Source organism: Trachinotus anak, unplaced genomic scaffold (genome assembly GCF_046630095.1).
Source record: "Trachinotus anak isolate AG129_WGS33_773 ecotype Australia unplaced genomic scaffold, CSIRO_AGI_Tana_v1 ptg000019l, whole genome shotgun sequence".
In the NCBI taxonomy this organism is placed as follows: domain Eukaryota; kingdom Metazoa; phylum Chordata; class Actinopteri; order Carangiformes; family Carangidae; genus Trachinotus; species Trachinotus anak.
The window spans coordinates 15,443,113-15,467,367 of NW_027273870.1; the positions used below are offsets into that span (position 1 = coordinate 15,443,113).

The following is a 24,255-nucleotide window of genomic DNA, read 5'->3' on the forward strand; positions in this document are numbered from 1 at the left end:
TTTTCTGGTTTTCATTGCTCTGTTGCTATTAGCAAACATTAAAGAGCTCATTATTTCAGGTCATTCTCTATTGCTGTATTTTGTCCTGCACTATGCATAGGACCACCATGGATACTATCAATATGTGTGTGTCTTTGCATGTCGTGTTAAGGTCCTGTGTGTTTGCTCTCCCTCCCTCTGTCTGTGTCTGCATGGCACTTTTGTGTCTGTTCCGCCCATATGTGCGTGTGTGTGTGTGTGTGTGACATATGTGAGATGCATTACTGTCAGATAGCTTCCCCATTGCAGCGCTGTCTCCTCAGACGCTTACGTAATGTTATTACCAATCACACATGGAGAGCATCCTGGCACTCTCACAAGGTTAGGATGAAATATGAGAACGATTATGGAGATCCGAGATTGTATTATCATGATTTCCTTATTATTGCATCATTAATCTATTTTTGTCTCTTGTCTCTGTCTCTCTCTCTTTCTCTCTCTTTTTTTTTTTCTTCAAATATTTTGCCTATGGCTCATGCAGAAGTAGAACAAAAAGGTAAGTCTGAAACAAGCAGACCCACATTCACACATGCACACATGCTCAAAACTCGGGGTTGGATGTCACTTTTTGATGCCAGCGCCTGAAGCCTTTTGTACCTCGTGGCAGAATGACATCGCTTTCAAAGTCACTGCAGCTATATTAAGACAGCTTGATCTCAGCATATAGAGGCAATTTAGAAACACTGGTTTTCATTAGACACACTCTAGGCCCATATTATTCCATGGTATCGTGTAGACTGTCACTTAACAAACTCTCCACGGGTTGAGCACATTTTTATGATGAGCCGATGAGCAGAGAATTACATTGACATTTAATATTTCAAATGCTTCCCCATGATATGAAAATTATGCCAGTGCTTTAACTAGCCAATGAAAATTCAATCAATATTCCCAGGGCTTTGCGTGGGATCTGGAATTATATTACTGAGAAGAATGGGAAAACCACAATGCACATCTGGCTTGTCTGTGTGTGTCTGTTGTGTGTGTGCGTGTGTGTGTGTGTGTGTGTGACAACATTCCAGTTAAATTACAAAGGGCCCTATGACTCCGGTCGCACTGGTTTCCCAGAATTTACTGCATCTCCCACATCTCCCATAAAATGTGACCCCAGTATTCCAAGCTGGGAATACTGAGTGCGGTGTGGGAAATGAAATATTGTAACAATTGGAGAAACAGCAGGCGATAAAAGTACACTAGAGTTGGTTGTTCCTGACAGAAATAGAAGGGAGAGAAAGGAAAAAAGAGCTACGAGACTAATGAGGAGTCGGGGAGGGAGGGAGAAATGGGAATAGAGGGAAAGGGGGGGAAGTAGAACAAAATGTGCCATTTTCTCTCAGCTGTGAGAGCAGGGTATTATCTGTTGAATAGGAGGTATGTTGTTGTTGTGCTTAAGAATGACAGGGACTATACAACATCCGAATCACAACACAGTAAGCCTAGCATGTCATCGTCACTCACTGGTGGTTAAGGTTAAGTTAAAACACAGTGTAACATTTATGAAAAGAGGCAAACATCACACGCACTGTCAGAAAATGTTGAGAGAATAGCTGACATTTTAGAGCAGCTGCACAAACGCTTATTTAATGTGAGAATGTTGTTGTTTGTTCCTCAGTATTTCTGTGCCCTGGCATTCTGCGAGGAGTGTACCAAAGTGAACACCTCTTTGAGTCAGATCACCAGTCCGGCGCTTGGTGCAAAGACCCTCTGCAGGCCTCGGAAAAGATCTACTACATGCCCTGGACGCCATACCGCACTGACACGCTGACAGAGTACTCGTCAAAGGAGGACTTCATCGCAGGCCGTCCCACCACCACCTACAAGCTCCCACATCGTGTGGATGGGACTGGCTTCGTGGTGTATGATGGCGCGCTCTTCTTCAACAAGGAGCGCACACGCAACATTGTGAAGTTTGACCTACGCACACGCATCAAGAGCGGCGAGGCCATTATTGCCAATGCCAACTACCACGACACCTCGCCATACCGCTGGGGGGGCAAGTCGGACATCGACCTGGCGGTGGACGAGAATGGACTTTGGGTGATCTATGCAACAGAGCAAAACAACGGGCGCATCGTGGTGAGCCAGCTCAACCCCTACACCCTGCGCATTGAAGGCTCCTGGGACACCAGCTACGACAAACGCTCTGCCTCCAACGCCTTCATGATCTGCGGAGTCCTGTACGTCGTCAAAACCGTCTATGAAGATGACGACAACGAAGGGACAGGGAACAAAATTGACTACATGTACAACACTGACAAGAGCAAGGAGATGACGGTTAACATACCGTTCCCCAATTCCTACCAGTACATTGCTGCAGTGGATTACAACCCGAGAGATAACCTGCTGTACGTGTGGAATAACTACCATGTGGTCAAGTACTCGCTGGACTTTGGCAACAATGGTAGGTCCCATCTCTTCCTCCTCTTCTTGTCTTTTTCCACATCATTTTTGATTGAGTACCCGAGTAATAAGAAGGGAAACATGCTGGTTTGAGTACTTTTCCCTGCTAAATTTACTGGACAAGCTGTGATGTGATTTTTTTTTTTTTTTAAATGTCAAATGAAATACCTTGGCATATTCGTAATGTTTTTAATATTCATTTTAATGATAAATGCTTTTTTGTTGTGACATAAGGGATACTTACAGCCACTAATCTTCCTCCAATAATTAATTCTGCAAAATTACTTAAAAAGGAAGGGAAAAAAAAAAAAGCACCATCTGTGCTGTCACGGTTCTCAATTATGACTGTTCCCTCACCACCACACCCATAGTATCTGCATGTTTTCAGACGTCAAAGAAAAAAAACCCCCAAAAAAACCTTGATAATCCTTAAAGAGCAGGTTGTGGACAAAGCAGTGTCATTGAAATTACAGATGTCAGGAGGGTTGCTGTTTGTGAAAGTGGTTTCTGCTTTATTAGTTAAGCAAAGGGTAATTCACAAAGACATCATAAAGACTACCTTGATGTCTACCTTTAGAGGAATGTCTGATGAGTCTTACATACTGTAAAAGCCTCTTGCCTTTTACTGTACCACACACCAGCCGTGCCTTTAGTTTCCCCGGCTGCTTAAGAGATCATAATTCATTCCTTGTGAATGGAGCCAAGAGTGTATGTGGGGAGGAGGAGCTACAACCTGTGTTTGACCGAAATGCCGTTCCATACAAATTACTGTTAAAACACAAACTCCACATCAACTGTCTTTATAAGTATTGTATATTATTATAACAGCTTACAACAAGGTCATTGAATTTAACTGGGGCACTGTCTCCACAGTATTTTTCGATTTACAATAGCTCAGATGAGTACTGTTGAAGGAGCTGCGTGTGGTGATGAACCCACATAGACTAAGTTATTATGAATCAACTCTGCTGTTAACTTTACTGGTTTGGTTCACTCTCATTTCTCCCTGCAGCGACTGTATGTCGCCCAGCACCAAACCAGTGGACAGATACAGTTAGCAAGCAGAAGCTAAATATTTCCCTAAGGAGTTGTTGGAAACCAAAACAAAGCTAAAAGGAGAGTGAATATTATAATATCCACTGAATGTGTAACTAGGCAGCTGTTTGGCTGCTGTGTTTGCCACAGCGGTCTTGTAAGTGATAACATGTCAAAATGACCTAAACATAAGTTACTGCCGCTTAAAGTTCAGCCTTTAAATGATTTGAGCAGCACAAACGTCATTCAGGTCATCTCCATATTTTGTTGGTGGCAGAAATTTAACAGTCAGAAAACAAAACACTTCCAATACTGGAAAAGTCATATATGAATCAAAATGCATATCGAAGGTAAATAAATCATATGTTGTAAAGACATGTCTGTTTATCTTGGCTGAACAGTTTCTGACCCGTGTTAAACTCAGGTCAGGAGGGTCATGAATCCAAGTTGCAGGGGGAGTCTTGTGTCAGTCGCTGTTTCAGTATGACAATGCTAGGTGTACTGTCTAACCCAGAGTGACTCTCCTTTAACTCTGGGGTGATGGTAGAGTTCACCCCCCTCCTCCCCTCCTCCTTTCCTCTAGTTCGAAGGGCTTAGGCCCCTGGAGCCTGAAGGGCTATTTGCCCAGCGTAATTGCCTTTCAGCACCTTTCTATGGAGTGGTCAAGGCAGTCTGGCTGCGTGTCTTATTAAATGATGTCTGAATTAACGCATGCTCTTACACGCAGTTAGGAGGCACGGTACAAGGAATTATAGAGAGAGGCAGCATTAAACTTGGTTTCTACCGATCAGCGTGTGTGTGTGTGTGTGTGTGTGTATGAAGGGAGGCTGTAAAAATGTGTGTATGTGTGTGTTTATGCATGCATAATGATGTGCCTGCCCATGAGCTAATGTGCTAATGTACTTAACGGTATGAGTTTGTGTTTCTCTATTCATGAGTGTGCATGCGTGTTTATTGGTGTACACTTGAGAGTGTGATCACTCTCATAATGGAACTCTGGGTGTCTCAGGAGGCTCTAAAGAGGAGATCAATGGGGATTCAATGTGGAGAATGACCTCCAGTGCACAGCAACAAGGCAGACTGCTGACCAGTGGGAGATAAATACATACAATCAATGCTGCCTCGCTCCTGTAGCCTCCTCCTCGCTCCGCTCCTTCACTCAATAAGGACAAGGAATAAATTAACTACCTGAACTGCATGATTTTCTCATTCTTGGGAAAATGAGGTGACAAGTCGATTTATTGGAGGTTTTATTTTGTTGCTGTAGCTGGCCCTTCATTCCTTCTAAAAAAGGAATGTTTTTCTGTTTGGATTCACTATAAAGATATTAACCATATATTGTAAAGTGACGACAGTCAGACATGCTATGTTGCAGTCCTGATTTTTTTTTTTTTCCTTTTCCTTAGCCAGTTCAGGAAACAGGCCAAGGAAAGGGGCCATTCTGAGGATTTCCACTCATTACTGATGTAGCTTAATGCTTGCCCTGCTTTTGTTTCAGCTCATATGGACTTCTTAGAGATATAAAATGAGACAGGAAATGGGCCATGTAGTAAGAGAAGGCAGAGATAGGCCACTGAGGACTGCGTGTAATTGGGGTACAACATAGAGAGCACCAATTACACTGTGTTGTGTCTGTCCAACTGGGTAACACAGGCGGCTCATTGGACAGTTTAGAAGAGGTCATTGTGAGTACACAAATCTGACTATGAGCACAATTACTGCTGCTGTGATACAACATTTCTGCAAACTTCTACTATTGATGCTTGTGATAAGACGAGATGCTCGAGAAGTTTGCCTTATTTTCATCTCAAAGTATATGACATTGAAATAGGTATGGCATTGACCCCACTATTGAAAAATGTAAATGTCTAACATGAAGGAGAAGAAGAAGAAGAAGAAGGAGAAGAAGAGGAAGAAGAAGAAAATACATCAAGGTTTAGTTCACCTTAGGCCAGCAGATAATATAAAGATTTCCTCCCTTGTATTCCATCACATCGTTGATGCAGCATGCAGCAGAAAATGATCTTTTTGAAATGCATATTCTTCTTCCCTTGGTGCTTCAGAAGAAAGTGAAATGCCTCTCTACATTTATTGTTTCACATGTCTGTTTGTGTTTCTTCTTTGTCTGTTAAATCCCCATTCTTTATCTCTGTCTCTCACACAAACACTCACAATGGCAGGAATCTCAATATTTCCCCTTCTCATATATCTTTCTCTTTTACTCCATGTTTTTCACTCTGTCGTCCTTATCTCCCGCCTAATCTGTCCTCCTTTTCGGCTCCCAGCCCTTTCCCACATCACACAAGGCCATTTCATCGAGTGCTCTTAGATGTATATATTATAGAGGCCCAGCGCTTGGGTGCCTACATAAAGACGGAGTCAAAGTCACTTTTCTCTGCATCACCCTTTCCTCCTACCCCACACTCCCGAAACACTTTCTCACTCTCTACTGTTTATGGAATTGTTTCATCATGTCTTCTTACATGCATATTATAGAGGCCTGCCCTACGCAAGCGGCATGGCTCCAATGAAACATTTGAATAATTTATCACCACCAGTCTGCCTTGCCACACTGAAGAAAGTTTTCCCAACAAAGTCGCAAAATTATTCATGTTATCTGCATCTTTGGGAAGGGGCTGTTCTTTCTTCCATGGTGCAAATTTTCGTATGCTCAAAGCCTTATGGATACTATGTTCTTGGGCTGTTTCACTTCAGCCCTTTAAGGTGATGATCTACTTAAGTTCTGAAGTTCAGGTGTGATAATCTGATTGCATACTCTGCAGGATGAAACCAACTGTGAGAAAAATGTAATGAGCAACCCTGGAGATATTTTTGTTCTGTAGTATATAGATGTTAATCAGAGGGAAACGCTGTTTTACAATAGATTCCAAGAATTTCATAATAATGACCTCAACTTTATCTAAACAACTAATGCATGACAATTCCTTCTGAGCAAGATTATTTCAGTGTTTTTACACATGGGCTGTTTCTACAGTTCTGTAGCTCAGAATCAACCAAACCTTTACGCCCACTGTATAACTCATTTCTTCCAAACTTTAATAATGCTGCACAAAACACCATCAATAGTGAAATTAGAGCGAGGAATCAAACACTGGCACTGTATTCTAATCCATTAAATCCACAGTTACATAGAGGGATGACCTCTACTTGCCACTCTGTCAGTTTACGGAAATTTAAAGGTTCACCTTTGAACCCTTAATGGCTTGAATCACAGAGTCCCATTTCCTAAGGAAGTCAAGCACGGAGTATCTATTGTCTTTACCCCCTCTCCGCCTATTTACTCCATCCTCCCCTTCCTCTCCTCTCCTCTCCTCTCCTCTCCTCTCCTCTCCTCTCCTCTCCTCTCCTCTCCTCTCCTCTCCTCTCCTCATGGCTAAGCAGTGCAGGAAATGTTAGAAACAACATTTCCTGAGTTGGAGAGAGTTAATGACTAAAGTGGAGACCCTCTTTCACTAGATCACTGATTAGACTCACCCTCAGCACATTTCTGGCTTTCCACACAGAGTTGCATGTGCATGTGTGTGCTTGTGAGGGAGCATACTGTCTGTGTAAAATCCTCAAACTGTTCACACCACTTCAAATTCAGCTCTGGCAAAATGATTGCAGGTTTACACAGTATGTTTTTATGATTATGACACAAAGTGTAAACCTGTGAAATTGAAATTTTAGTTGTTGATCCTAGAATCAGAACTTTTCACATGGGTCTTGTGTCCAAAGTGTTTTGGATCTAATTTTCTAAAATAAAACGGTCAAATTCATACATCTACAGTCTCATCAAAACACAGTATACAGAAAATAGTGTCCTTCACACCTTAAGTCTATACGCTTCTTCTCTCACCTCAGTCCTCCATTGCCTGTTCCCCCACCCATCTCCCTCTTTCCCAAATAGATTACGACACAGCCATCTCAGCAGAGACTGAACTCTGCCTCACAGAGTCTGCTGCACCTGTTCCTTGCCTGCAGTGTGTCCTTATCGATTGGATTGCCCCAGCCAGGCCTCTGCTTGCATTTGGCCTGCACACAGCCTCCCTTCTGCCAAACAGCAGATGCCAAATTAAGCAGGCCTAGCCAGGACAACAGGGGTGTAAGGGAAGCCCACAGCTTCGTAGGAAGTAAATACAGAAGAGAGCAGCGAGCAGAGCAGAGCAGAGCGTGTCGCCATAGCTGTGTCCTATTCAGATTTCATTTTGGAAATATGAAAAAATTTGCAGGAGGGCAACAGAGTGGATACCATCTTAATCTCCAAATGATGGGGCATGGTGATAAATTATGGGGAACAAAATATTGAATCGCCACAGGGTCACTTACTGGAGGCTACAGCTCTCATTGGGATAATGAGTAATGGGATTTTACTTTATGCCTGCTATATATTTATACTTGTTGTCCTTGCAGAATTGACATAAATTTGATCCATGTCTGGAACAACAGAGTCTACAATCTGCACTTTAAAGGAATATGCTGATGATTCCTTTACTTATTAAAGAGAAAAACAAAAAATTAAAAAGTAAAAAAAAAAAAAATTGGTCTGTCCCATTAGCTTTTAGCTTTGAACAAGGGAACTTCCCCCGATTAAGAACGAAGCATGTAATTGGCAAACTTGCTGCAGGTGTCTCCGACCTCAGCAGTGGGATGACATGATTATGCAACTGGTTAGCCAGCAGGGCTGAGCGGTGATGCGTCTGTATGTGAGACATTAGCTCTGGAACGTGGTGGTGCCTGGCAGCCATTTTGAGGGAGGCTCTATTAGTTGAGGTTGTTTTCTATCTCCAAGTATCACTGCTTTGAAGTGCTCCATTCTGTCTTATCAGCAGGCTGGAGCCACTCGCCACAAGCTCTCTCTGTGTGTGTGTGTGTGTGTGTGTGTGTGTGTGTGTATCACTGTGTGTATTGCATTGCACGTAAGCGAGTGAAAAGTGCATTTCTGTTCAAGCAAATGCATGTGTTGCTTGGTGCACAAGTGAGCAAAAAGTAAGTGTCTTTAAGTGAGTGTGTGTGTGTGTGTGTGTGTGTGTGTGTGTGTGGGTTTGTGAGTGTGCTCTCCAGCCATAGGGGCAGTGCGTTATCGCAGTATGCAGCCCTATTCAATGTCTGTGCTACTATCCAGCCTAGAAAGCTTTGCGCCCTCCAGTCAGATTATCATTTTGCTGTTACCCCTCTGGATCTATTCCTCCCTACTGTTCAGGATGGTGTGTGTGTGTGTGTGTGTGTGTGTGTGTGTAGAGAGACAAGGAGGCAGTAACTTTTAAGGAAACTGCAAGAAACTAATCGTCTTGCATATTAAAGAAGTATAATAGACACTTCATCTCAGCTCTGTGAAACTTCTCTGTTCTTCATTCAAATCCCTTCTCTGTTTGCCTCTGTTTCACTCCTCCTCTCTCTCACAGTCTGTTTGTCCACTGCTTTTCTGACAATGTGGGAAACTTGCCAAGGGAAGTTGGTTTTCCCTCTCCTCTCTCCTCCCTGCCTTCTACCTTTTGTGTTGTGGATTTACGATCCCTCTGTTTACCGAATGAGACGGCAACAGGAGCATTCTCGGCAACAGAGCAGAGGCAGAGACTGGCAGTCGTACCCACACAGAAAAACATTGCCACACAGACACACACACACACACACACACACACACACACACACACACACACACACACACACACACACACACACACACACACAGATATACACACAAACAATGTCTGTCTGCATGTCAGATGATCATGTGCTAGCATCCCAGGCTGACTGACAGCATCTCTGTGGCCCCTCCAGTGTGGTGACAGTCAGATAGACAACTCCAGGAACAAGTTTACTGCCAGACTGCCATTGTCTCACCTTCCCCTGGGCTCGCTACAGGTCAGGAAAACAAACACAACAGGATAGAAGAGAATAGAATGGAATTGAATGGCCAGCAAAGCAAACTCATGATTCTCTTACGAGCTGTTCCAGCAGGTGGACTTTGCCAGATGTTACTGAATTATAAATGTTCACATTTCCAGTCTTCTGAGCGCTTTTCCATGTTATGCTGAGACTGAAAATTAATTCTTGATTTTGGTAACCACAGAAAACAAAACAGTGTCACCACAGGAGCTTTGGATTTTGAGTTCGACCAGTAGAATAGAATATAATTAGGACTTATCAGCCATTAGTGCTATTGTATCATTATGATATGCTCATATCGTGTTACTGTTTTACAAGCAAATATTGTTCAAATGAATTATTCCGAGTAAATTGTAATTGAAAGCTGATAAACACATATTGCCCAGTGTTTATTAGAATAGTGCAGAAGGAGCATGGTGGAGAACAATGCAGCATCAGTGCAGAAAGAATATATATTCATTAAAAAAAGAGGTTGCTTACATGTTGCATTACAGTGTGCTGGTACGTGAGGTATGTATGTAATATATAATGCATATATATAATGTAATATGATTCCTTGTGTTTCTTCTTGAACATTTCTGTCAAAATATATCAGCCACCAGCGTGTGCAGGGCCTCCAGTAAAATCCTTAAGTGAACAACTTGTACTGTGTTTGTGACTGTATTTTTGCTTTGTGTCACACGGTTGTTCTTGTGGCATCCATCGCTGCGAAGAGCGCAACGTTTAGGTTAGCTGACATCATGAAGTTGTCCTAACGCATTTACTCACAGCTTCCTAAGCTTAAACACAGGGAGATATGTCAGTCCCCGTGAGTACAACCTCTAGCCTTTTTCTCTATAAATGTTTCATGAAGCGGTTATGTCATGTTCCTGTAGTTCCCTACAGCATCTTTCGCAGCATCCTTAGTGATGCCGGTGATAAATTCATCACATTACAGGCTTCTTTTTTTTCATTTAAATGCTGCAGAAGAGCAAGCAAAGGAGGATAAAATAAAGACACAGGCGAGCACACATGAGAGAGAGTGGGTTAAGAGCTAGAAGTTAAAATAGAATAAAAAGGGTGGCAAAAAAAAAAAAAGTTAGGAGTGAGCGATCAAATCAGGTGGAAAATGTCAAGAGAACAGCAGAGCAAAGAAGGGAGATAGAGATGCATGGGCAGTGAAGTGCTGTGGCCCCTTGTCTGTGATGCTTGCAGGCTTTTGTGTTACCTCATCCCAAGCTGCCAGCCCCTGTGTTTTCTGCCCTGTACTCAAATGACAGCAGACATCAACCTCAGACACTCACACACACACACACACACACACACACACACACACACACACCCCATTACTCTTCTATTGTTGTGGCAGAGCCCCTAATGGAGCTTCCCGTTTGAGTGCAGATAGGCACACACACACTCACTGTTTCACAAGTACACACATACACACACGCAGATTGACAGCTAGTCCCTAGGCCACTGCTGCCACGCATGATTGATGGCAATGTTCCGTGGAGAATGCATGAGGCAGGGCGGCAGTGATTCAGGAACGGCGAGCAGCACAGTTTAGGTACGGAAACACTCCATTGAATTGTGGAGGAAGAGAACAGAACGTACAGGAGGAGCGGGATGTTACATGGCTGTCAGTCACTCAGACAGACAGACACAGGAGGAGAGAAAGACAGAGGGAGGGACAGAGTCTTTAATTACTTCAAATCCACAGGAAGGGACAACTCCAGCTCACAGTAAATAATATAAGCACCCACTCCTTCTTACCACCCACACACGCACTTCAATCTCCACACTCACACCTTCACTTTATCCACGAAAGGACTGACATCAAAAAACGACATAAAGTCACTAATTCTTTCCAAATCAGACCACGCAGAGATCAGGTCCTTTCAGATTAAGCATGTGTTGATGATGTGGATCACACCCTAACAACATGAGGTCTGTGTTCATGCACTCACATCCCTTTCCTGAGCAAAACACACAGCTCCATTGAGAAACGACTCATAGCCCTTCAATGTCAGTGGCCAGCATGTAGTACACATTATGGCCTAAGGCGCACCAGGTCCTTAGACAGGGAAACACAGGTGCCGGAGTTTTCCAGTGAAAATCATGGAGAGTTTTAACATCAAGGCAGACTTAAAGCCGCACAAGGCAACTTCACACTGTTTGCTACCCCAACTGGCACCGAGCGATAGCAGAACTTTTGAGAGCTCGAAGGAGTTCTTTACCCAGAAATCATGGAGCGTGATGTCGATCTATTGCACACTCTTCAGAGAAAGAGAAATCTAATTCATATTTGCAGATCGGCATGGAGCTGCTGAGAAAAATGTTTTCAGGCAAGTTCAGCCTGGTTCTGCTTTTCTGGAGAATTTCACTCTTAGATTTTGGTTTGCTTCAGTCAGCGAATCAACACAGAACCCGAGATTGTAGAATATATACTTCTGTTACAAATTGGCATAGCATGAAATAGGGAGAATTCATATTTGAGTAGCTTTGCGATATAAGAGAGTTGCCTCTGTGTTTATGTCTGTGTGTGTGTGTGTGTGTGTGTGTGTGTGTGTGTGTGTGTGTGTGTGTGTGTCTGCCTTCATGTGGACCTCAGTAAATACACGTGGGTTTTGAATAGGAAGATGAAGTTGAAACACTGTTGCTACAACTCTGCACTGGTGACAGCTCTGGCTGGAGGTGTTATGTTTGTCCGTCCGTCTGTCCATCCCATTCTCGTGAACGTGCCATCTCAGGAACACTGTCTTCAAATTTGGTACAAATGTTCACTTCGACTCCAAAATGAACTGATTCGATTCTGGTGGTCAAAGGTCGAAGGTCAAGGTCACTGTCACCTCACATCTGTCCCTTGTTAACACAACATATCAGGAACGCCTAGAGGGAATTTCATTATATCTGGCACAAACATTCTCTTGGACTTAAGGATGAACTGATGAGTTCGGAGGCCAAAGGTCAAGCTCACTGTGACCTCACTTATGACACAATGTAACACAAATGTCTAAAATAATGAAGTGATGAAATGGTGAACTTCACTGTGACATCATAATGTTCTACGAAAACGCTTTTGGATGTTCCTCTAAGCTCTAACTCAGCAAGGGGAGATTGTTACAATATTTCCTGCAAGCTGGCTGGTTGGTGTCGTCATACAGTTATTGTAGTTGCTAACTTTATAGGCCTGCAAGCAAAGTGTCACTCAGTTGTAGTTGTTTTTAACCAGGCACACAAGAATAAAGTTTATAAAGTGTAAGAATTAAGTATGGAGTTTTCCATACTAATTAGCACAATGTGGAGCCTTAGTGGGTTTAAATTTAACACCTAGGCTGTGGGTTTGTTTTCTTTAATTACACATTTCTAAAAATGTTCTTGAGTGTAATTTACATATTTATTCAAGTGTTCAAATGTTCGCAGTGACAGATAAAGAGTTACCCTGCTTTGTTTCTAAGGAAGGATGCAGCTTTAGAATTGAGCCCCACCTGTATGCAATATTGAACATAATGACTTCCAAACCATTTGAGACCAATAAAACAATTCATAGGGAAAGTGAAGGAAATGTGTAAATAATTATTTCCATCTACTCAAATTTCGATCCCGCAGTATTGATTTGTACCGCATGGGGCCGTAAGCAGTGAGCAGATAGAGAGACACGTTGGTATAGTATGTTCATGAGAGGACACTGTAACACTTCACAAGCACGTGGGCTTTTCTTCTCGCTTCATCATCTCATCCATTTATTCTTTATTTTTGTCCCTTGAACAGGGTCAATGTGAATAATTGAGCCTTTTTACAATGAAATATTGACAATAAAAGAGTGTGCCATATGCGTTTAAGTGGCCTTTCTGCCTCTTGTGATGTCATGGTTTTATGAATCATGCATGACTTTGAAAGAATGTTTTTTTCTATCAGCTTAGGCAGCAAGAACCACTACTGTGTAACAGTCCCATAGGAAAGACTGGTAACCTTGTACATGCTTGCAAACCAGTTGTTGCTCTAGCTTGGAGATTTTGGATTTACACATTAACACAGTCGTTGTACCACTGTGTCACACGCATTTATGCTATTCTGCTTTATTGTTATGAAACATGTCCTGATTTTGGGAGCAACTGATAAAAGAAACAAACCCACAAAGGTCTGGCATATGACCACACTGACAAGGGGTGAAACGCTGACATTGGGAAGTCATCAGAAACATGAGCTACTCCCTGTCAAAGCTTTTTGTTGCTGTGTAAATGAATGCCTGCAAATGTGTCCGTGTCAGTCACTATGATATTATTTGTACCTGTGGGCCATTGCTCACATGACTTGGAGCTGATTCAGATGGTTTGCTTAATCACAGTTCTTTTAACTCTGTTGCTCTCACTTTTCCATCCTGGGAACACATTTTGAACTCTTGTGCTGGCACCCAGAGTGCATAAAACCTCCACACTCCAGTTGTGTTGGGACCCTCAAATCTGTATAACACGTTTTAGTTGTTGGTTTAGGAATCCATGTGCAGTGTTTTTGTGAATTTAAACCCTGTTCATTCTCTTTTCTCTTTAGACTATCGCCCACCTCCCATGATGCCCCCTAACCGAGGAGGAGGAGGAGGAGGAGGAGGAGGAGGAGGAGGTCCTATTGGTGGTGGAGGTTCCTCCTCCTCGTCTACCAGCCGCACCACCACCACTCGTTCTCCTCCCTACTACACCACCCCACGGCCTCTCCTCACCACCTCCCCTGGCCAGCGGTACCGAACCACCACTACGGTCCGCCAGCCCGTTCTGATCCCTGCCGGTGGCTCGTCGTCTGACACCAATCAGATTCCTGACACCAACCAGAAAGCTGGAGGACGCTCTCCGCCAGTGCAGGTCCCTCCAGCAGCCCCACAGCCTCCTGCTCTGCCTCCACAAGACTTCTGCAGTCCGAGGGTGACAGCTGACATATCGTGGCCCCGAACACAGCAAGGCCAGACAGCCAAGCAGCCCTGCCCTGTAGGGACACTGGGTAAGAAAGATGCCCGGGCTGGGGGATGGCAGAATGTATAGATTCAGTGAATGGGTGGTTAGAGTGTATGTGAAAGCTTTTCCCAGTGCAAAGTGTCTTTCTATTGCTGGTTCTGTAATTAGCATATTGTGCATATGCTTCAATATTCCCTCCTTAGTCTTGTGTTAAGAGTTATTTGGTGCAGAACTCTTAAAGTAGAGAATATCGATGCCATAGTTAGATATAGACTTGTTTCAATTCCAATGCTATTGTCAGAAATGCCTCGGATACTGCCTAAAATACTGGATCGGTATGTATAGATAAACTTTATAGGTTCAGACCCAGATAAAACAGCAGTTTTCCCAGAAATCAATTCTTCTTTGTTGCTCTAAGTTGCACTGTGCATTGTATTTTGGTAAAGAGCAATGTTAGCCAATGTTAGCCATTGGTCACTAAGAGGTGGACAGTGGTGCGGGTTCAGATCCATATGCAGATATCCTATCCAGACAAGGACTATAACCTATAAATTATTGAGAGTTATTACATTTTTGTTTTAACCGTTGCAGCTTTTCAAGCCTTTACGGCACTGGTCACGTGATGCTACTAGGCAATCACTCCAACTCGAGTCAGTGAGTGAAATTCAGACACGGTGAGATGAGACGAGAGGCAGTTGGAGAAGTAAGTTGGAGAGCATCATCATATGACAGCTTGCAGTAGTAGGCAACAACAGTTTTGAATGCTTTTGCCATATGTTGTCAAGTATGAAAAGACACCAAATGAACACTGTAAGCTGACTACTTGATTACTATAGGGAAATTATTCAAACAGCACTGGTTTTTGATCACTACAAGTGGTTTCCTCTGTAAAAAAAAAAAAAAGACTGATTCTATGGCATTGCTGCATATGTGTTAATGTTTTACAATGAACCATACCATACAACAATGGCAACAGTCATATCACATTAATACAGTGTTATTAGTATACACAGCTGATACAGCTGTTGAATGTTTTAATGCATTGGTATTGAATCAGTACTTGGCCAATACACAAGTTCAGGTATGGGAATCAGTGTTGGTAAGGAAAAAATGGAAGAATAGAAAAGTAAAAACCACCATAAGAAATGTACTATCCTCTGAACCTGTAAGTATATTAATGCGATACTTAGGTCATCTACACATGCTGTTGGCGAGTCATTCAACCCTGCATTTGAAACCTTAACTTAATTAACTCGCTGCTATCAATAGATACAGTTAGTCAAGTCAATATACAGTATATAAAGAGCACATTTTAAAATGATGAATGCTGAAAGAGGACAATAAAAACTTAATTAGTGTCAGTTTATTTTCATTCTAATTGCTTAATTGTGCTTTTAATTTGTTGTGAAAAAACTTAACATTGGTTTGTTGTTTTTAAATGTGCTCCATAAACAACTTGGAATACACAAAATACAACGAAAGCAGTCATGTAATCCCAATAATAACTGTGAAGACTCAATCAATTTTAAAAAGATGGGTCTTAAGACAAGATTTCAAAGTGGCAGTGCACAGGGAAGACCTGACAGTAAGGGATAAACTTTTCCACAGTGTGCACAACCACCCTTTGATTTTGATTTTGAGTGGGATGGAGAAGAGTAGGATCTAAGGGGTCTTAAGGGGCTGTTACAAAGTGAAATATATGTATTTCCCTCTGAAAATGCAGTGGAGTAGTATAATTTCTCACAACACACACACACACACACACAGACACACACACACACAGGTTTTCTGTAGGACAAATTCTCCCATTTTAATCAATTAGCTCACATGACAAAACTGATTCCTCAATCCTCCAACTACAATCCACACACACACACACACACACACACACACACACAAAGTCTGCTTAGCGAACCCCAGGCACCTCCAAAGACCCTGTGTCTCCTGGTGAATGTCAGTGCTGTCTTACCCTGTTTGTTTTGCTGGGTTTTGCAGGCGTGGCCACATACGTGTGCATGGCCCACTTGGGCTACTGGGATCCTCAAGGCCCTGACCTCAGCAACTGCACGTCACCCTGGGTCAACCACATCATGCAGAAAGTAAGTCTGAAAGCTGCTGCTGGCTCTCATGGCTACTATCGAGGCCTAGTTTAAGGATAAGTATTATGGATATAGTCCTGGAGCCATAACCCATGCATGAAGATGCACTGACCACAGGGAAAGATTTAGGCCATGTATCCATCCTCATTTGTTATCCCTAACTCGTGTTTGAGATCTGTGAGATTGTATATAGCTGTAAGGGAATAGTAATGTCTAAAAAGGTCATTCAGTCAAACTTGTGCTGTCATTATAAGAGGCTAACAGGCATCATGATGCTGATCTGCATAGAATCAATTGGTTTTGCATAGAAAACATAAGTACAAACAAAGTGCTGGCCGAGTGACCTTCTACAGTTTCACTGTATTGCTTTGTGTCTGTTCTCACATGAGCCAAAAGGCTTTCGAGGTTTTCTGTAAAAGATGAAACATGGCAAATGGTCCCTGTGAAATCAGCATTGGAGCAGAGGTGCTAAATTAGGAGTTGCTTCTGTAAAGAGTTATTAAATGCCCTTATGAACACTTTATGAAACACTGGTTTCCTCTTGCCCCTTTAACTAACCTATTTGCTGTTTTTTCTCCTCTTTATGGTCCCACATCCCTTCCTTACTCCTGACCCTCACCTCAACTCCTCTACACTTAACTCCCTAACTCTCTCTGTCCTTTACCTCTCTGTCCTTTCCATGTCTATTACTGTACTCTTTTCATCCCTCCCTCCCACTGTCCTCTCCGTACTCCTGCTAACTTTTTCTCCTCTTCCCAACTTTTTTCTCCCCTCTAACCTCATCTGACTTCTTTGCTTCCATCAATCTTCCTCTTTCCTTGACTTTATTCCCCCCGTCACCCTGTTTGGCTCCCAGCTTCGCTCGGGTGAGACGGCAGCGATTGTAGCCAGGGAGCTGGCAGAGCAGACCAAAGGGCTTCTGCGTCCTGGCGACGTGCCATCCACAGTACGGGCCATGGCCCAGCTGGTCGAACTGCTGGACGTCCAGCTCAGGAACCTCACCCCCGGGGGCAAGGACAGCGCTGCCCGCAGCCTTACCAAGGTACTGCCTCAAGATTTAAGATTCAACGCACGCTTGTGTTGGGAGGTTAATGCATAGTGAGTGAGTGAGTGAGAGAGTGAGTGAGAGAGGCACTGGTATGGGGAAGGATGCAAGTGTAAATTACAGAAAGAAGAATAAGAAAAGAAAGGAGGACGAGGGAGAGAAAAGGGAAAAGATAGAGGGACTCTTTCAAATTAATAGTAAGACGAATAGCATCAGTGGTTAGGGTTTTTGTCTTACACTCATTCTTCAGGGGTTAGAAAAGTCTCTGTGTGCAGAGTTTGATGAAGAACCATACATAACACAGTGGATTTCCAGATGATAAATAGCTGCTTTTAGACATTATTTTATCCTCCTCTGTGCGCGAGTCTTCGTAACAAGTTTTGCTCAGCATTATGGGTGACAGATAACTGCTTTTAGTCTTTGGCAGGGTTCCTCAGCTCTTTTCAGATCAGGACTGAAATTGAATAAAATCTCTGTCTCGCCCTGGGAGTTATTCTTGTTAAAACATACAGTGCTTGAGATGAAAACAGGCTTGGGACACTTTTTACGTCATAGCCCATTGTTCAATGAACTTCAGTCTTTGAGCTACAGCTCTGAGGATGCCGTCGACAGGCAGGCTAGAGCACTTATGTCAGGATTACATTAATGGAAACTCGATCCTGAGTATGCAAAGGATCTGTTTTACTACAGTGTCAAGGAAAGAATTCCTTTGTTCATGTAGGCATTCAATTAAAGTGAGTTAAATCATTGGGGATAGGCTGACCAGCTGGCTTGACTGGCCAATTGACTGACCGACTGGATGATGAACTGTTTCTTGGTCGTCTCTGCTGAGGTCAACATTGACAGGCGGGGTTTAGCAGCCAGATTGACAGCTGCTGCCACCTCTTATACAGTCACTGGCTTTTTTCTCTCAGCTTTAGCTTCTGAATCACTAGGTCTTCTTTATTTTTCCCTTTTCTGCCTCCTATTCCTATCACACTGTTCACATCTCCTCTGCTCCCTCTAAGTAATTCAGTGATATGTGTGAAGTGAATAATACTTGAGCATGTGTAAGTGGAATCAATTAGTATGTGTTTTGCTGTTGACCAAATGGCCTGTTAAAGGTTGAATTTGTAGAAAAAAAATGTCCTCCATAGAAGAGGGAAAGCTTTCCCCTTGATTTCAATAATGACCCAATTATATATACCTAATTGAGTAATATGCCCGCTTCTTATGCAAATTTTCCTTAGGAAATCAAATATGACCAATCATGCACGAATTGCATAGTAATAAATGCCATCAATTCACTTGACGGTAGATACTGAGAATGAGTAAGGAAAAGGAAAGGAGGAACAGAGGAGATTATGGAAATAATCTGGAAGAAGAAGGAGAGGAAGAGGAGAAAAAGGAGGCAAGAAAGACGGTTATGGGAGATGGAATGAAAAAAAGGAGGCGAGTGAGGAGAATAACAATGTATTTCAGCCGCCAAAGTCTTTTTGTGCAATGTTAATGAAGTGGGTGTGACTGCTTTTGTGTGCCCAAGTGTGTACGTGTGTGTGTGTGTATGATTGAGAGGTGTTATATTGCTAACAGCTGAATTGTTTGAATTTGCAGCTTCAGAAGAGAGAAAGGTCCTGCAGGTTTTTCACACAGGTATTTCCGCTTCCTGGTATTGTTGATTACTTCGCAACACCATAGTCCCACGTGTTTTTTGTTTTTTTTTTTCTTCACACTCAGCATGTAATCCGCAAAGCAAGCTTGTGTGTGTGTGCTCACACATTACAACGCTCGACGTAGAATTCTAATTCTATGCTGCAGCAGTTGTTTTATGATTTGCATCCCAACTCTTTGAGGAGCTCTGTCATTTAACAGCTCTGTCTACAGTGTGCATCAGTGTCCATCCACTGGTGATAATCTGATAATGAAGTTTTCGTCTCCTCAAAGGGTTTGCTGACGTTCTTTTGTTTTCAGTTTCACTTTTGTTGTTTGTTTTTTTTTTTTTTTTGCATTCACAATCAATGGTACTGATAAGAGGCCATGATCAATATCAATAATAGCTCATCTATTCTGCAGTTCTGTCTGCAGAATTGTAAACAGGCCTACCTGGAACCAAATGACTCGCTATCCATCTCTATTCAGCGAAATGTCCTCTCTGCTGCTGTATCAGAGAGAAAGAACTGAGTATGATGGATATCCTGTTGCATATTGCTTGATCACGGCTTCAGTGCCTTAAAAATAATACCAGCTTGTGTTTGTGGCTCAGAATTCATTTTTCGTCCTTGTTGGTCTGCTTGTATTGATGTTTGTTCATGTTGACGCCATGGGCTCACACCGTGAACAGAAAATCTAACATCATTTAGGCATGTTTCTGGTCAGCTGAAATCATTATTCAGAACATCAAAGGACCCCACCTTCCCTCGTCCATGTGCTGTACATAGACTGCAGAGTCTATCTTTCTGTGTCTCCACACCAACCACACACACACACACACACCCTTGATGGGCTAGCTCTTTTTCTCCTGATGCAGGCTTTTTTCCACTCTCCCCTGAAAAGTCTTAACGTCAGCAACAGTCAGCAATGTCACATCATAGAACATGGCTTAGGACTATATCCGGGCTGACACGCACACTCGCAGGCACGCTCACGCACGCACGCCTGAAATATATATATTTTTTTTTTCAACAATGATCTCATGGCATCACATCAGAACAGTCAGACTTTTTGATGTGTCTCCTTAATCCAATAAATGAGGCATTTCCAGGAGTGTCGGTTTTCAGAAAACCAGTCACAGGTTCAAATCAAAATGTTCCCCCACACACCTTGGGTACTGTAGGGGGCTGGGAGTGATCGATTATATAATTAGCCTTAGTAATGTGAAACAAAATTATACCAACAGTCCCTTACTCTGCCAGATAGAAATGTGCGTGATTAGGGATGTGGTGTGGTGCTGCCCTCTCCTCGTTAATTATCTACAGCACTAATTGCCAAGTGTGGAGAGTGGGCAGGAGGTTTGGGTTCTTAATGGAGACAAAAAATAATTGAATTCTCTCTCGCTCTCTCTCTCTTTCTCTCTCTTTTTCTTTCTCTGCCTCTCACTTCATCTCTCCTCCTCTCTCACTTCGTTTGGGGAACTGGGGACTCGTTTCATGTATACTAAATTGGCAATTTATTCATGATGAAGTTGGTGGTGTGGAGAGGCTTTGATGCTGTAGGGTGGATTGATGGAGGGAGGTAGAGTCTGCAAGGTAGACTGAGAAAGAGAGGGATGGGGGACGGGTTGGAGGGGAGGGGCGGGGGGGCAGAAATTAAACAGAACGAGAACAGTCGCAGAAACAGAAAGGTGGAATGTGAGAGAAAGAGAAAAACAATAAAGAGGGCAGCGAAGAGACAGTGATGCTCAATGACAATGTCTAATTTGCCCTGAATTTATGGATGGCGGGTCAGAACATGGCATGCTGTGAATTTAAAGCCTGATTTAACTGCAAACTCACCCTGTCAGGGAAGACAAACTCCAACAACAGCTGACAGATAAGCCTGCTTCTCTGATGAAAACATTTTCAAAACATGCACTTTCTCAGCCAAGCGAGTAAAAGAAAAAAAAAAAATCCATTCTTTCCCCTACTCTTTCCCCTTTCCATACTTCTTTATAAAGTGTGTCCTAATGTGCGTGAGTGTTCACATACTGTACATCCATGCACATGCGCTTGTGCCCGTCGTCTCCCTCTGTAGCTGCGAGTAGTAGAGCGGCCCAGCTCTAGTCTGTCTTGCCGCTGCTGTTTACGCTGGATCACCCCAACGCTTCAAAGCATTTCACTTCTGCCCCATTTACTGGTGTGTCTATGTGTGTGTGTGTGTGTGTGTGTGTGTATGTGTGTGTGCATGCGTGCGTGCATGCTGTGTGTACGTGCACACACATGCGCATGCCTGCTCTGTAATACATAGTCACACACAGACACACACACACACACACACACACAAACTACATCCTTATCTGTCTCTGCAGAGTCTCTCCCCTCTTTGAAGACCCCTAAAAAAAAAACCTGTCTCCATTTTAGCCCTCAAGTCCTCATACTTGTGCTGATAGAAATGTCACCAACTGCACCAGAGCTTACAGGCACACCCACACACCCCCCACACGCACATGCGCGCACACGCACACACACACACACACACACACACAATCATGTATATTCCATCTCTGACTTTCTGATGTGGAGATGTCTGGACCTCAAGGAAATCACACCCCTTCTTCTCCTTACCTATCTGTCTCCTCTACAGATGCAATCTCTGCGCCAGAGAATTAAATTTCAATGAAAAAATTATATGAAATTGAAAATGCAAGATAATCAAAAGTTCAATAAAAAGCAATGAAAAGTTTAATGAGAGTAGAAAAGGGGGGTTATCTGAAACACATCAAAGTGAGTGTTCGGGAGCAGCACCACCAGCGTGAGTGAATGGAAAGCAGTGCCACTGCTGTCATATCTGCTGCGCCTACACAGCATCCGCTCCTCTGTCTTTCTCTGTTGCCTGGGCTGCTACTGTACAGCAAGTGGAGCAGAATGATGCACTGCAATGCTTCCCCCAGCCCCTTGTGCACACCCTCAACTACACACACAGCCCCACAGAACACACACGCAGGAGCACACATGCCTCCCATCCCAAACACTCTGCAGCACACACACTTTCACATTAAACGAATGCACACATTCACTGTATGTGTGGCATGTGTGTCAGTGCATATGGGCTTATATGTACACACTCGATACATTAATATCAGGGCAAAAATAATTTAAAGGAAGTCTTATGGAAATTCCGGAACAACTTGGTTCTCATTCATGTGGTGTCGGCCATCATTCCTCCATCGTCTGTAGTATTAACATAGTGCACAGAAAGGTGCTTGCAGGGATCATGGTGACTTTGCTAAATCTGATGCTGTAACAGACATGAGACGTCAGACAAATGCGCAGGTTCCAAACAACTGCACAGGTGAGCCAAGATTATGTCGACGAGAAAACAAAGGCAAATACTTTGTTTACAATAATACACAAAAATCTGTAAATCTGTAAAAATCCATTATCCATGTGCAGACTGTGACTATCATATTTCAGACATGCTCATTTTTTACCTCCAAATAAAATGGTTTGGATAATTTGGACAAACTGTTGTTTGGCTTGTTTAAGGGCTATATTTGAGGAATATTTGTTTTTCAGTTTGTTGTTTTTATGATAAATTGATTATTTGTTTAGCCCCTAAAATTTCAGAAAATAGTGTGAAAAATGCCCATAACAATTTCCAAGAGACCAAGACATCTTTGAAATGCTTGTTTTATCCAACAAATATCCCAAAACCCAGGTATATTTGCAATTTACAATTGTATAAATGAGAGAAAAACAACAAATCCTCACGTTTGAGAAGCTGGAACCAGCACATTTGGCATTTCTCCTTCATCGAAATTGCTGACGATGTTTTATCAATTGACTAATCAATTAATTGATGAATTGTTTTAACTTGTACAACCTCTTTGACCATCTGACCGCTCGTGTTTCTTGCCCCTCGAAAGCAAAGCGAATTTGCTTTGGTGAGCACAGTGTTATCGTAATGCACAGGGAAAAAAATTAAATATAAGACAATCCACTTTGGAATGAAGCAGAATTTTCTTTTAAAGTTTGTATTCTTCTGTCACCGTCAGTGAAATGATGGAGACAGAGACAGATTTGTGAGTGCGTGTATAGGCTACGTGTTGTGTGTGCTTCATATCCACTCCTGCTTATTTTGGTTGTTTGCTGGAGCAGTGGATTAATTAGTTTTTGTTTACATGTAGCCTTCCCAAACTCATCCGATATGCATCCCGGCTAATTAGCTGTTAGTGCTAAAAGAGGACATAATATTATCATATTAGCTTGTTGACTAAGCACCCATTTCATGTGTGTGATATACTGTATCTACATGTGGCTATCACACCCCCAGAATAAACAGGTAGGATTCGTTCTGATTCCAGAGGCCGACTGCACGTTTTGTAGCACATGCCGTCAACACTCACATGAGTCACCAGCTACAGTGTTTCTCTGTCTAGGATGATTTCCATACCCACTGCAGACACACAAACGCACACTTCACTTCTTAAGAACTGCTGTTGTTGTCTTCCCTCCTCCCTCCTGGTCTCTCACTTGTTCCTAAGAGAGTGAAAGGGGCAGGGAGGGAGTCAAATGGTTGATGTGTGAATGCCAATAAACAGGTGTCTCTCACTCTTCCTCCCTGCCCTTGCAATTCCCTACTGGAGACCCCCTTTTGCTTGTATAATGGCACCTGCATTGCTCTCTTCCACTTTCCCATCCACCCTTCTTAAGAGAGAGAAGCATTGAAAGAGCCAGAGATGAGTGGAGGATGAGAGCGTGCATGTGGAAAGAGTGGTTTACAGTCAGAGCAAGAGAAAGAGAAAATAAAGAGACAGACGGGGAGTGTGAGATGTGTGGGTTTGATAGCACCTGTGTTCGCTTTTCTGCCTCCCTTGTTCCCAGTGGACGCCTGTCACCATGGACTCACTGGACTGTTTTATCGCTCTCCCATGCTCTCCCCTTCTTCTCCCCGCCTCTCCCCGCCTCTCCACCGGCTCTCTTTTCTCTCTGTTTCTTTATCTCTCCCAGGGTCTCTTAAGATGTGTGTATCTGCGTATGTGTGGTGTTCATGTCTGAAAATGAGGAGGTGAATTCTTAAGAGCATAAAGGAATGCGAGCTGGAGACAAAATAAGTATTGTTTCACAGGGAACTTTTCATCTCTGCGAGCCAACTCTTCTCCGTTTAGTTTGGTAATATTTTGGGATTCAAAACTGTTCTGCACGGCTGG

The 24,255-nt window shown here is 42.9% G+C and overlaps 1 protein-coding gene across 4 annotated transcripts in view; it reads left to right on the forward strand.

Annotated features, from left to right (window-relative positions):
- Nucleotides 1-24,255, forward strand: part of adgrl3.1 (adhesion G protein-coupled receptor L3.1) — a 108,405-nt gene that overhangs the window by 54,545 nt on the left and 29,605 nt on the right. For 3 of the 4 annotated variants that reach the window (XM_071503395.1, XM_071503393.1, XM_071503392.1), the window contains 6 exons: nt 521-535; nt 1,652-2,440; nt 13,894-14,334; nt 16,284-16,387; nt 17,244-17,429; nt 19,026-19,064. In XM_071503395.1, coding sequence (XP_071359496.1) covers nt 521-535; nt 1,652-2,440; nt 13,894-14,334; nt 16,284-16,387; nt 17,244-17,429; nt 19,026-19,064 — 1,574 coding nt within the window. The remainder of the gene's footprint in view (nt 1-520; nt 536-1,651; nt 2,441-13,893; nt 14,335-16,283; nt 16,388-17,243; nt 17,430-19,025; nt 19,065-24,255) is intronic. The other variant, XM_071503394.1, reaches the window with a different exon arrangement.